Source organism: Nannospalax galili, unplaced genomic scaffold (assembly GCF_000622305.1).
Source record: "Nannospalax galili isolate Female #2095 unplaced genomic scaffold, S.galili_v1.0 scaffold566, whole genome shotgun sequence".
Lineage (NCBI taxonomy): Eukaryota > Metazoa > Chordata > Mammalia > Rodentia > Spalacidae > Nannospalax > Nannospalax galili.
The window spans coordinates 1,782,925-1,795,400 of record NW_008355811.1 but is presented as its reverse complement, the minus strand read 5'-3'; the positions used below and the strand labels follow the sequence as shown (position 1 = coordinate 1,795,400).

The 12,476-nt window shown below is 49.3% G+C and overlaps 1 protein-coding gene across 13 annotated transcripts in view; it reads right to left on the bottom strand.

The window, feature by feature from the left end:
• Rimbp2 (RIMS binding protein 2) overlaps positions 1–12,476 on the bottom strand; it is a 217,012-nt gene that overhangs the window by 62,704 nt on the left and 141,832 nt on the right. For 11 of the 13 annotated variants that reach the window (XM_008853770.2, XM_008853769.2, XM_008853779.2 and 8 more), the window contains one exon: positions 737–841. In XM_008853770.2, coding sequence (XP_008851992.1) covers positions 737–838 — 102 coding nt within the window. In that variant the 5' untranslated portion in view covers positions 839–841. Of the gene's footprint in view, positions 1–736; positions 842–6,046; positions 6,144–12,476 lie in introns of those variants that run through there. The other 2 variants (XM_029556461.1, XM_029556462.1) reach the window with 2 other exon arrangements.

Sequence of the window (12,476 nt, the reverse complement as noted above, 5' to 3'; positions counted from 1 at the left end):
TTTTTTCCTCTCTCTCCCTCTCTCTCTCTCTCTCTCGCTCTCTCTCTCTCTCTCTCCCCCCTTCCCTGCCTCCCTCCCTCCCTTTCTCCTTCCCTCCCTCCCCCTCTCTCTCCATTCTATAAACTTTGCTCTACAGCTAGATTTATACTTAATAACATATCATGGAAGGAGCATAGACAGCAGCCCCCTTCGATGATATCATACTGGGCCATGGCAGGAATGTGCCAAATGCACAGCAGTAGCCTGGGTTTCTATCCCTTCACCCCATGACTCTTTCCTGGTCCAGTTCCTGCGTTTCTCTGGGACAGGGTGTAATCCCAAACTGAGGGGACGAGAACACCTCTGCATTTTCATGAAGACCATTCTGCAGCTTGCTTCCCCCAGGCTGAGGCAAGTCACATCCCTCCCAGCAACTGCTCAGACATGCTTTCCTGCCACAGCCCAGCTTCTGACGGGATGGTTTTGCATGGTTTGTGTTATAGCACAGGGCCTTGAATTACCCCCAAGGGAAACCAGGGCCCAGAGGGGAGCATAGACCACAGAGTAGGGCTCTGCAGCCCCACAGTCAGCCTGGCACACAGGCTTCACCACCCCCAGGCCCAGCATGCATGCACACACACACACATGCAAACACACATGCGTACACACTCACACACATGCAAACACACATGCATACACATGCACACACACACACACACACACGCACATGCACGCACACACACCCTCCCAGGCCCACCTGCTGCAGAAGCTGGATTTCCTGTTGCTTGGCGTTGAGGACAGCCAGGGCTTGCTCATGCTCCAACTCCAGCTGTTGCCGCCGTTCAGCAGCCTCTCGCATATGCTGTGGGGACAGGGAAGCCCCTGAGCACCTGCTGCCCACCAGCACTCACAATACAGCCCGCTTTCTCTCCCTTCCACCTCCCCCGGGAGTGGCACAGCACCCACCTCCTGTCTGCTGCATCCTAGGCTTTTCCACCAGGAGGCAGAGAGATTGGGAAGCCCTAGTCCCTAGGCACCCACCCCTGCTTTGGCTGTCTATATTTGCAGCACAGGAGCTCTGGCAGAGCTGCGGCTCAGGCAGAGGGAACCTCCTCTTCCCCCACGTGGCGTGGGAAGGCGCTCACTCCTCTCCCTCTGCCTTTGTCAGGTATTTTGTAAATAGCAGACAAGGCTCATATATGTTCCTGCCAAGCTGAAATGTTTCCAGTTTCTTACCTTCATCAAAGTCACATGACCATTTATTAACATTGGAGGTAAATGCTATAATGGTCCTCCTTCTACAGAGGGGAAACTGAGGTGCAGTCACACACGTCTGGTAAGTGCACATCTATCCAGAATCAACTCCAGAGTCCACACCCTCCACAAAGTCTGAGTCCCAGGTCCCCACCCTATCTGCTGGCTGCATCCCTTGAGTTTGTCCCTCAGGGAGGGTCTCAATGAATGACGTGGCTTCTCGCCTAGAGATCACCCAACCATCCTCTTTGGAAAGACAGAGTTCACATCCTCAGAGTTCAGGATCTAATGCTCACCTTTGACCTCTGATTACCACACCCCCCCCAGACCCAGTCAGGAGAACCAACAGAAGCCTCAGAGGCTTCAAGACCCAAGTACTGTCACCGTGACCAACCACAGCACATATGTGAGGGAGAAGGTATGAATGAGGTGCTCCATGGGGCGGAGACTCTCAGGTGCAAAATGTTCAAGTTTAATTTTTACTTCTTTATATTTTTATATTAAGAAATGTACATAAAAGATGACTTTGTGGTCCCTTGTTTTAAAAGCTTGAATCTTGTGTGTGTGTGTGTGTGTGTGTGTGTGTGTGTGTGTGTGTGTGCAGTGTGGTATATCCATGTATGTGCACATGTGTCTCCAGGTGCCAGTACTTTTATGTGCACCTGTAGAGTGCAGAGGTTGATACTGGGTGTCTTCATCTCTCGATCTCCATCTTATGAGACAGGGTCTTTCACTGACCTGAAGCTCACCAATTGCCTGGACTTCATATACTAAAAGCACTTTGCTCTGGGGCTAGAGAGATGGCTCAATGGTTAAGTGCACTGGCTACTCTTGCAGAGAACCCAAATTCAGTTCCCAACACCCACATGGTGGCTAACAACTGTTTGTAACTCCAGTTCCAGGGGATTCAATGCCCTCTTATGATCTCTGCAGGCATTGCATGACAGATACACTTATATACAGGCAGACAATACATGCATACCCACAAAATAAAAATAATAAATAAAACTTTTTAATTTTATTTATTATTTTTATTTTATGGGTATGTATGTATTACCTGCATGTAGGTAAGCACACCCGTCTCATGAAATGCCCACGGAGGTCAGAAGAGGCTGTTGGATTCCCTGGGACTGGAGTTATGGACAGTTGTTAGCTGCTACGTGGTTGCTGGGATTTAAACCCAGGTCTTCTGCAGAACAACCAGTGTTCTTAACCACTGAGCCATCTCTCCAGCCTCAAATAAAACATTTTTAAAAGCACTTTACCCACTGAGACATCTTCCTAACCCATTAAAGCTCGAATTTTTTGCTTACAAGTCCAAAGTCTTTCCAAAGTGGTAAGGTTTCACCACACACCACCTGGGTACCACGGGTAGAAGCAATCCCAGCTGGCCTCCCACCTGAAATCATCCCTGCAGACCCTCTACCCTCCATGCCTTGTCTGAGGGTCAAAAACATACCCATGTTATCATGAAGGGACATGTTGGCATGTGGGGCAGAGACCCAACATGGCTTCCTTCCTGTTTGGCTTGAACTAGTTGATGGTTTATTATAATTTATTTTGAATTTTGCAATTTTATTGAGTTTCATTGGGGGAATTTTTACTATTTTTACTTTAAGTTGAGATTATTTATTTATTTATTAAGTCAGAATCTCTTAGGTAGCCAGGCTAGGCAAGAATTTATGATCCTCCTGCCTCAATTTCCAGAGTTTTGGGATAACAGATATGTGTCATCATGACAGTTTTGTGTTGGGTCTCTAGCCCAGGCTAGCCTGGGACTTGCCATGTAGCCCAGGATGACCTTGAACTCCTGACCCCCCTGCATCCACCTCTCCAGTGCTAGCATGACACGCATGCATATGCCACCACACTTAGTTTATGAAGTACTGAGGATTGAACCCAGGGCTCATGTATTCTGCCAAGTGAGATAAATCCCCAGCCCTTGGTGTCAAGGTTTAAAGGATTTCAGCTTTTAGGAGTCATGAGGTGAGAGGCAGGTCTCGGGGGAAGTGAGAGATACTGTTATCTGGGCACCCCCACCTTGAGCCACCACAAGTTCCATTCTCCTCAGAAACATCTCAGAGCCTTGTTTGTCATAATGGGACTGGAATCCAGATCCTCTTGCATGCTAGACAGGTGATCTACAGCTGAGCCACACCCCTAGCCTCTGACTAGGGGATTCTAGGCAGGTGCTCTACCACTGAGCCATGCTCCAGCCACTCACTTGGGTGAGCAAGTTCTCTGCCTGTGAACCACAGTCCTAACCCCTCAGTGGTGGATTCTAGTCAGGCACTCTACCTGTCATCAAGCCAGTCCTCCAGCCTGGGTTGGGTCATTTTAATGGGGGCTGGGAAGGCCTCTGTTTTCACTTTATGAAGGGCTTCAGCTGGTTTGTGAGCCTGGAAAAGCGAAACCTTTGCAAGGTACAGTGCTCAGGCACAGTGACCTCTGCACCCCCTCTGCTGTCTCCATAAGTCACTCCCAGGGAACCCCAGAGCTGTAATTACCCTGCACCTCCACAGACAAAAGTGGTGATTTCACTGTTGCTATGGAAACTCACGGGAACTCAGGATGCTGGTAAAACAGAACTCCCCAGATATGAGCGACCCCATAAGACATGAGCATCAGGGCAGTTACTGTGACCTTTCACACTGGGTCTAGAACATTTCCTCCAACTGTACACAGGACAGACAGACAGATGATACCACATAGCCTTCCATGGTATCCAAGAGATTTTTCCAGAACCTCAAGGACACCAAAGCCCTAGCCACTCGGGCCCCTTGCACACCGAGACACAGTGATGGCTTGTAACCACACACTTCCTCAGCACCCTTCCCACAGTTTCTAGATGACATATAACATCCAGTGCTATGTAAATAGTTACATTGTATTTAGGAAATAAGAAAAAAAATCTGCACACTTTCAGTACAGGTGCAAGTTTCAGGACATTTTCAATTCATGGCAGCTGAATTCTTGGAGAGTTCGGACTGAACCTTGCCACCTGCTCCACTGTTAAGCACTTTAGGTCTGGCTGCCTTGCATGGAGTCCTCCTTCGAACCAGTCTTGACATATAGCTGGCTGGTCCTGCCTGGCTGTGGCTGTCACTTAGGGCCTAGTGACTGTCACCTTGGACCTAGTGACTTCTCATGGAGTCTACAGTAGCCTTCACTGCCCTTCTGCTTCAACATGATATTCTCGACCAGCAATGCACAACACAAATCATTCTTACAGTCATGAGGCATGGCAGATGGACCCCCAGCAGAATCCCTGTAGATGTCCATCAGAATTCTCTGGGCTCCTGAAGAGCTCTGGGACTCTGTATGTTGGTTACCAGCTCTTGACAGAACATTTAAAGGAGGAAGGATTCATCTGGCTCATGGTTGCAGAGATGTTAGTCCATTGTGAAGGAGAAAGCAAGGTGATGTATGGCTCTATCTGTACAAGGGGTCTTCACATGGCCCAGGCTAGAAATCAGAGAATGGGACCAAAAGCAGAGTGGGCTCTAGCCTTCAGAGGCCCACAGTGGTTCACCTTTACCAGCTGGTCTCCACCTCTTAGCAGTTCCACAACCTCCCAGAACAGGGCCACCATCTGGGAACCAAGTCCTCAAGCATATGAGAGGCATTTCACACCCAAACCACAACCCCAAACACTGACTACTGGTCAGTGAAGTGACCACGGACTTTGCATAGCCCCACAAGTGAGGCTATGGCTGTGTTGGTAAGATGATAGCGGGAACTGAGACACAGGCAGGACCAGTCACAAGCCAGTGTCTGCCACATCCACATGCTATCTCCCTTAATACTAATTCGGGTGATGCTGTAGTCACTACTTGACAGCAGAAGCAGAGCGGCCAGCCTAGTTGCTTAACACCACACAGCTAGAACACAGCAGAGTCTGGTCGTCATCTGAGAATGTGGAAGCACAAAGCCAGCACACCCCTAATCATTGCTGTGGTCATCTCACAAGAGGGGCTGGCCAGCATCCACAGACTCCCACTCCACCGACCCCATGCAGACCAGCCACCTCACAGCTGTTTAATTGTGCTATTATTCTGGCTAATTTCTGCGCTTCTGTTTATTTTGGAAATGAGTGATGCTAAATGCAGCCTGGGCGCTCTTTATTTAGTCCAGGGAAGGAAGTGATTAGCGAGAGGAGGAGACCACACTCCTCATGAGGGAGAAATGTTAGCCTAATGCAGACATAGCTCCAGGTGCAGAGTTGCAGGCTGCAGGTCCCTAGGGGTTGCAGGAGAAACAGACCCATAGGCTTCCTGCTAGGAGGCACAGAGCTGATGACTCTTGCACCGGGAGGTGCTTTTTCCTCCCTTGAGTTGATGAGCATTGGCAGATAGGCATAAGAGGACTGGAGAGACAGCTTGATCAATTAAGGTGCTTGCCTCAAAAGCATAAGGACTGAGTTCAGTCTTCAGACCCCTTGTCAAAAGCCAAGCTCAGTGGTACATGTTTGTAATCCCAGTTCTGGGGAGGTAGAGACAGGCAGATGCCTGGGGTTCACTGTCCAGCCTGGACTAATCAACAAATTCCAGGTCAGTGAGAAAGCCTGTCTCAAAGAAAAAGTAGACAGCCAGGAGAAACAGCACCCAATGTTGTCCTCTGTCCTCCACATGCATGCAGGAGCACAACACATGAAAGAGTTAGGGTATAAATACATCCCCAAAGGGCAGTAGACTAAAGCTTCTGTGTATAGATGGAGTGAGAAGGTTAGCTGGGGGCTGTCCTTAGTTTCAATGGCCCACTCTCCAACCAGGCCCAAGCTTTCCAACCCATGCGCCCTCAGTACCACCCATACCTGCTTCCTCACTCACAGGACCTCTGAAGAGCATGGATTCTGCTGACCTCTCCACTCAGAACTTCCTCTGTGCCCTTGACTCTCACCTGGAATCCCCCTGTAAAGAAGACCATGGAGATGTCACCCTAACACCTCCCTTCTGTGCTAGCTTAGACAGAATCCCTCAGCAGCACTGATGAGGTCTGGGCCAGTCTTCATGGACACAGGACAGCTGATCTGAGGATAACCAGGGCTGGGTCCTCAGCCCTTGGACCTTTGTGGGGCTCCTGCCACTCCCAAATGGTCTCTAACAATGGGAATGGTCACTGTTCTGCCTCTGTTCTTCCCTGGCAAAGCTTACCTGCTTCCCCGTTCTCATCACCACATCCATACTTGGCTTCCTGAGGAATCCTCCTTTACTCATTGCTAGCAGTCACTTCTGACTCCCTGGGTATCAGGAAGCCCAGCCTCAGCTTGTCCTAGAGGCAAGTCCTAATTTCTTTATCAGTGAAGCTGTGAGAGCTGATTACACAGCACAGCAGACACCAGCATCAAGCCCTCAGCTTCTCCAGCTAAGGAGCCAGGAGTTGTTCCTGGTGGCCTACCCTCTCGCTCAACATTCAAGTCTGTAAAAAGCCTCCTTTTCAACTGCTCTTTCCCCACACCTGGTGGTATATGCCACAGCTACATCTGCCTCTAGGTGAGCCCCAACCCCTCTCCCAGATCATTATCAGATGCCTCCCTGGATCAGTCCTGCCTGCCCCTAACAGCAGCTCCAGAGAGACAGCGCCAGTGGAGGCATCTCTCTCACCTCCTTGCAAAGGGCACAGTAGCCATCAACAGGCTTAGAACAAATCTAAACTGTGCCACAGCTGGCACCTCCAAGACCAGCCTTGTTGCTGTCCTGAGCTCCACACTGCCCCCTCAATACCTTGCTTAGTCACTCTGGCCTCTGCTCCTGTCACCAACACCACCCCACTGCCAGGTCTCAACCCACACCACACCCACCATTCAACACACTTGTCTGGTATGTCTACACAGTTGACTTTTTAGTCATGTTTATTTGATGCTGTTCCTTCTGTCCTGACGTGTGATGTTTGCACAACTGGATTAGAAGGTCTGACTTGCGACTGTGCAGTACAGGCAGAGCTGCCCATTCAGTCCGAGGCCCTGCTCTCTCCTGTCTACATGCACAGCCTCTACCACTATGGTGGTATCACAGGACCCTCCCTGTAGGGGTAACACTAGGTACCTAGGTAACACTAAGTACCTCCACTTCTCTGTGCATGTTTAAGGAATTTGACCAGTGGTCACAGTGGGGGATCTTCCCCTGGGCTGCTATAAAGTCAGGATTCAACGTGAGGGACTAGTGAAGTCAAAAGCCTCAGGACCAGGGAGACATACTGGCTCCTAGGAGGACTCCCACCCCTGGAGAGGTCAGTCTCACACATAATGCTTCTCCTCTGGGAGAGTGGTTCCCCAGACTTTCAAGGGCCAAGTGACACTAAAGTTTCAACCAAAAATAGGAAGGAGAAGGTGGCTGGGAGATGGCTCGGTGGATAAAACAGCCTGCCATACAAGCATGAGGATCCAGCTGAGTGTACCACACACATCTGTAGCCACCATGCTGAGGAGGCAGACACAGGTGCGTCCCCAGGACTTGCTAGCCAGTCAGTCTAACCAGTCAGTAAGCTCTGGGTTCAGTGAGAGGCCACATCTCAAAAAGATAAAGTAAGGACTGGTAAGATGGTTCTGCAGGTAGAGGCACTTGCACACAGGCCTGATGATCTGAGCTGAGATCCCACAAGGTGGCAGGAGAGAACCAACTCCCAAAGACTGTCCTCTGATCTTTACACAGGCATTGTGGCACACATGTGCATGCATGCACACACACATGCACGCACGCACGCACACACACGCACACACACACACACACACACATGGAGCTTGAGTGGTTTAAAAGCTAAAATTCATGGAGGCAGGTGGACATCAAGAGCAAAGGCAAAAGGGTGTGGCGGGGTTGAGAGTTTAGGGAGTTTGTGAACCAGCCCCAAGACAGAGGGACAGGTGAGAATCAGACAGAGCAGATGAGTCTGCTTTCCAAACTGGCTGAGGTGCGTGACCCATCCTTCAGGGCATTGCCTCCCTTAGGGTCATGCAGGTCTCCACGCATGTCTCTAAAATTCTAAAGGATCACAAACTGCAAATGCAATGGGAGAGGTGAACCCAGGTTCCCTCCCATCATGAACTCTTCTCCCCTCTCTCACATCGCATTAAACAGCTGATGCACTCTGGGTAACTCCCTGCCTCCGGAGGGAGGGATGGGGCAAGGCAGAGAGCCCAGAACTTCCCTGGCTCCACCTGCCAACAAGTAGAGGGATGGGAAGGATCATGAACCTTCTCTGGCTGGCTCCAACTACTCTTTTTGATTTCCATCTTGAAGTTCGATATGTCTCCACTAAGGCAAGCAATATTTTCATTCCTTTTTACAGAGAGGCAAACAGAGACCAGAGAGGCTATACATATTGTCCAAGTCTGTTTAGGCAACGTGCTGGTTAATCTTCACTGTCAGCTTGATGTAGACTCCTCTAGAAGACACACCTCCAGGCATGCCTCTTAGGGCATTTCCAGGGAGAATTTATTGACAAGGGAAGGAAGACCCACCCTGAATGTGGGCAGCACCCATGGGCTGGGATCCTAGACTGAATAAAAGGGTAAATCAAGAAATCAAGGGCTGGGAATATAGCTTAGTTGGTAGAGCACTGCCCAGCATGCGTGAAGTCCTGGGTTCAATCCCCAACACAGCATAAACTGGGTGTGGTGGCACATCGCTATAATCCCAGCACTCAGGAGGTAGAGGCAGGAGGATCCAAACTTCAGGCTTATCCTTGGCTACATAGTGAGTTTCAGACAACCTGGGATACATGAGACCTTGTCTCAATTAAAAAGAAAAAAATGAAACGAGAAATCAAGCTGAGCACTGGCATTCATTGCTCTGTTTCCTGTTCCACTGAGATGTAAGGGGAGAGGAATTTTAGCTGCAAGCACCTACCTCCACACAGCTGCCCACTACACCTTCACACCAGACTGCATTCCCTCTGGCCATGAGCCAAAATAAGCCCTTCCTCCCTTAAGTTACTTCAGCCAGATATTTTATCTCAGCAACAAAAAAAGTAACTGAAGCAAGTAGCACATGGCCAGGGCAGGATTTGAACCCCATTCTAGTTCCCTGATCTGAATTTGTACTCTCCTACAGGTATTCTGCTTTGTGGAGTCCCCCCTGGGCCACACCAGGGTGTGGGATGTCCCTGCAGTGCCACAAACTCACCCCACTCTCCTTCCTGCTACCTCAGGCTTGCCTCTGTCATGCAAGTTGGTGCCTGCAGGTGGTCAATCTGGGATCTGTGGCATATTGCCTGGGGGTGGTCCTCACTGCCTCATGCATGGTGTCCACAGGGTCATGAGGCTGACTGTCCTTGAGCACACAGGGTGCAGGCCCCTCGAAGGGCAGCTAAGGCCCAGGTTCCCCAAGGCAGTACCCGCCTACTACCCACTCCCGGCTCTCAAGGTCTTGTGCCACATGATGTGGAAGACTTCCCATCTGAAAACAACACAGATTATTCATCATGGCAAAAACACCCATTTCCAGAGCCCTGCCTATGGCAGGATTTATTTTTAAAGCAATGATATTTATAGCTGGATGTCGACTTTAACACCAGCGCTTAAGTTGCCTACAAATGTCAAGGGCAACCTCCCTCACAAGCACAGCTTGATGATAAGCAGACACACACGGACCAGCTGAGTTATCCCCTCCTCTCCTCCTAGCAGATCAAAGGTCCTGTGCCCTGGACCACCTTGCTTGAGTGGAAGAGTGAAGGAAACTCTGCTTCCCCTAGTGGGTCTTCGCAGTGATACTTTGAGAGTCACGTCAGGGGCTCTGCGGTGCCCTGATGGAAACAGTGGGGCTTTCCTGTGCACACAGCACCTGATGAGAACACACACATGCACACCCAGATTCTGAGTCTGCATCCTTAAACACCGGAGGGGACACAACAGGCTGTTTGGTTTTGGTGGCATGTGATTTCCCATCCCATCCACATGTCAGATTCATTCACCACAAGATAGAGTTGTGAGAGTTCTGGGAGCTGGAATATATTTAAGCAAAAGGTATATTAGCTTCTCAAACTGAGGGCAAAGAAGGTAGTTTGGAGCCCCTTAAGCATCTCTGTGTGGACTGGTGAGATGGCTCAGCAGGTTAAGGTACTGATGGCAAAGTCTGAAGACCTGAATTTGATTCCCAGAATCCACATGGTGAGAGAGTTTCGACTTCCATGAGTTGTTCTCTGACTCTCCAGACTCCCGTTGGCAGGAGAGTATACACACAGACACAAACACCATAGGCACACACAAATAAATAAATAATATGTGGAAATAAAAATAAGTATTCCATGCTTTCCAAGATGCTCTCTCTAGCCTTTGTCCATCTGTCCCCAGTGGACTCCAAAAGCCCAGACTAGTGCATCCATCCCTCCCAGGTAGGAAGAAGTTTCCCACAGTACCATTCACGTCCCACCTCATGGTTTCCCACCCCGAGGCCCAGGGATGGAGACCAGGAGTTGGGGGTGGGGGTCACAGTTAGTCAGACCTGCCTTCCAAGTGACCTTGCCAGCTGTATGATCCAGGGCCAGGGCTATATTTTTCTGAGCCTTGGTTTCCTCGTGGCATGGCAGGAAAGACTACAATCCCTCCAAAACTGGTGCGAAGGCCAGATGTAATGTGAGCTCACATTCAAGATGGCATCGTCTAGCATCACCATGGAGACATGTGATGGCTGCCTTCTTTCAGGCTTAACTGGGATTTTTAGTGTTCCAGTTTTATGTAACCATGAAGTTATTCTGTACATTTCTATATGACTCTGGCTGGTTGCCCAAGGAATCCCAATACACATATTTGAGTGTGGACACTACTCTGAGTGGAAGTAACAACCTTGTCTCCCTATCTTTTCCTTTTTAAATACTTGTTTTCTTGTGTCTCACACCTGTCACTGACGGCCCATCAGGTAGTGCTACAGTCTTCCTTTGATTTGTCATCCTACATGAAAAAACTCTAAGAAAACAGTCTCTTAGAGTCCTTATATTTCGCAGCTTTTTCCATGTCTGTTCCTCTCATTTGTCCAGGTTTAACTAAGCACCAGACTGTGCAAGATACTAAGATGACACTGGAGGTGCAATGCAGGCAAAACTGCACAGTCTCCCTCTGTGTGGAAAAGACACACTCATCCCATAAGGACAGTGCAGGCTTGGCAGTATGGTGGGAGCTTGTTCTACCCAGCTCTCAGGCTGTCTAGTTGAACATCTACCAGGTACCCCCATGCTAAAGGGAAGGGATGGAAAAGTCTAGAAAACAGCCCCTGCCATAGCCCCTAGTGAACCCCAAGTCTTCTACCTTACGGACCCATCTGAATTGAAGCAATCTCTCCATGAACATAGTTCTGGCTCCCTGGGACAAATCTTTGCCTCTCATGCGCACTGTTATGGAATAAAATTATTCAGGGGCTGAAGCTGTAGCTAAATTGGTAAAGTGCTTGCCTAACATGCACAGGTTCAATCCCCAGCATTGTGTTAACTGGGTATATGGTGTATGCCTGTAATGCCAGAACTTGGGAACAAGAGAACCAGAAGTTGAAGGTCATCCTCAGCTACACAGTAAGTTTGAGGTTAGCCTGAGATACATGAGACTACATAAAAAATGATAAAATCGTTGATGAAGGTAGAGTTGAGGTAACCCATTGAGGACTCTGGGAAGCACATGCCATCCTGAGCTATTGGTCCAGATGTCTCACCCATGCTGGTATCCATCACTCAGGTCTCAGTGTAGGAGGACTCAGGGCTATCACTGGTGCTTCGAACTGGCTTTAGTTTAAAACCATAGAGATGTCCCCTAATGGTCTTGGGATAGAGAAATCTAAAATCAAGGTATGGGCAAGCCCACTACTCCTGTAAGGCTTTGAGGAAGAGCGGTGGCCAGCCCAGGCCAGCTGGGCAACCCTTAGTGTTCCTTGGCTTGTGGATACTTCACCCTCATCCCTGCCTCTGTTGTCACCTGGAATCCTACACACATGGCTTTGTTGTGTTCTGAGAAGAGCAGAGCAGCTAGATTCAAGCCTAGTCTGTTACGAGATGACATTATTTTATTCAACTTCATCTGTAAAGACCCTATTTGTAAGCAAGGCAGGCACAGAGGTTAGGACATCAACAGAGCATGTTGGGAAGACAAATGACCTCAAGTGGGAATCGTTCTACTGGCCTGCTCTTTCCCAAACACCCTCAGCAACCCAATAGCACATGCCATACCCCCTGCCTTGGGCTTTTGCCCCTGCTATTCCATTTGCCTCCATCTGTGTGATGACTAATCATGAAAGACATACATCTGAGTGTGTCTGCAAGGGTGA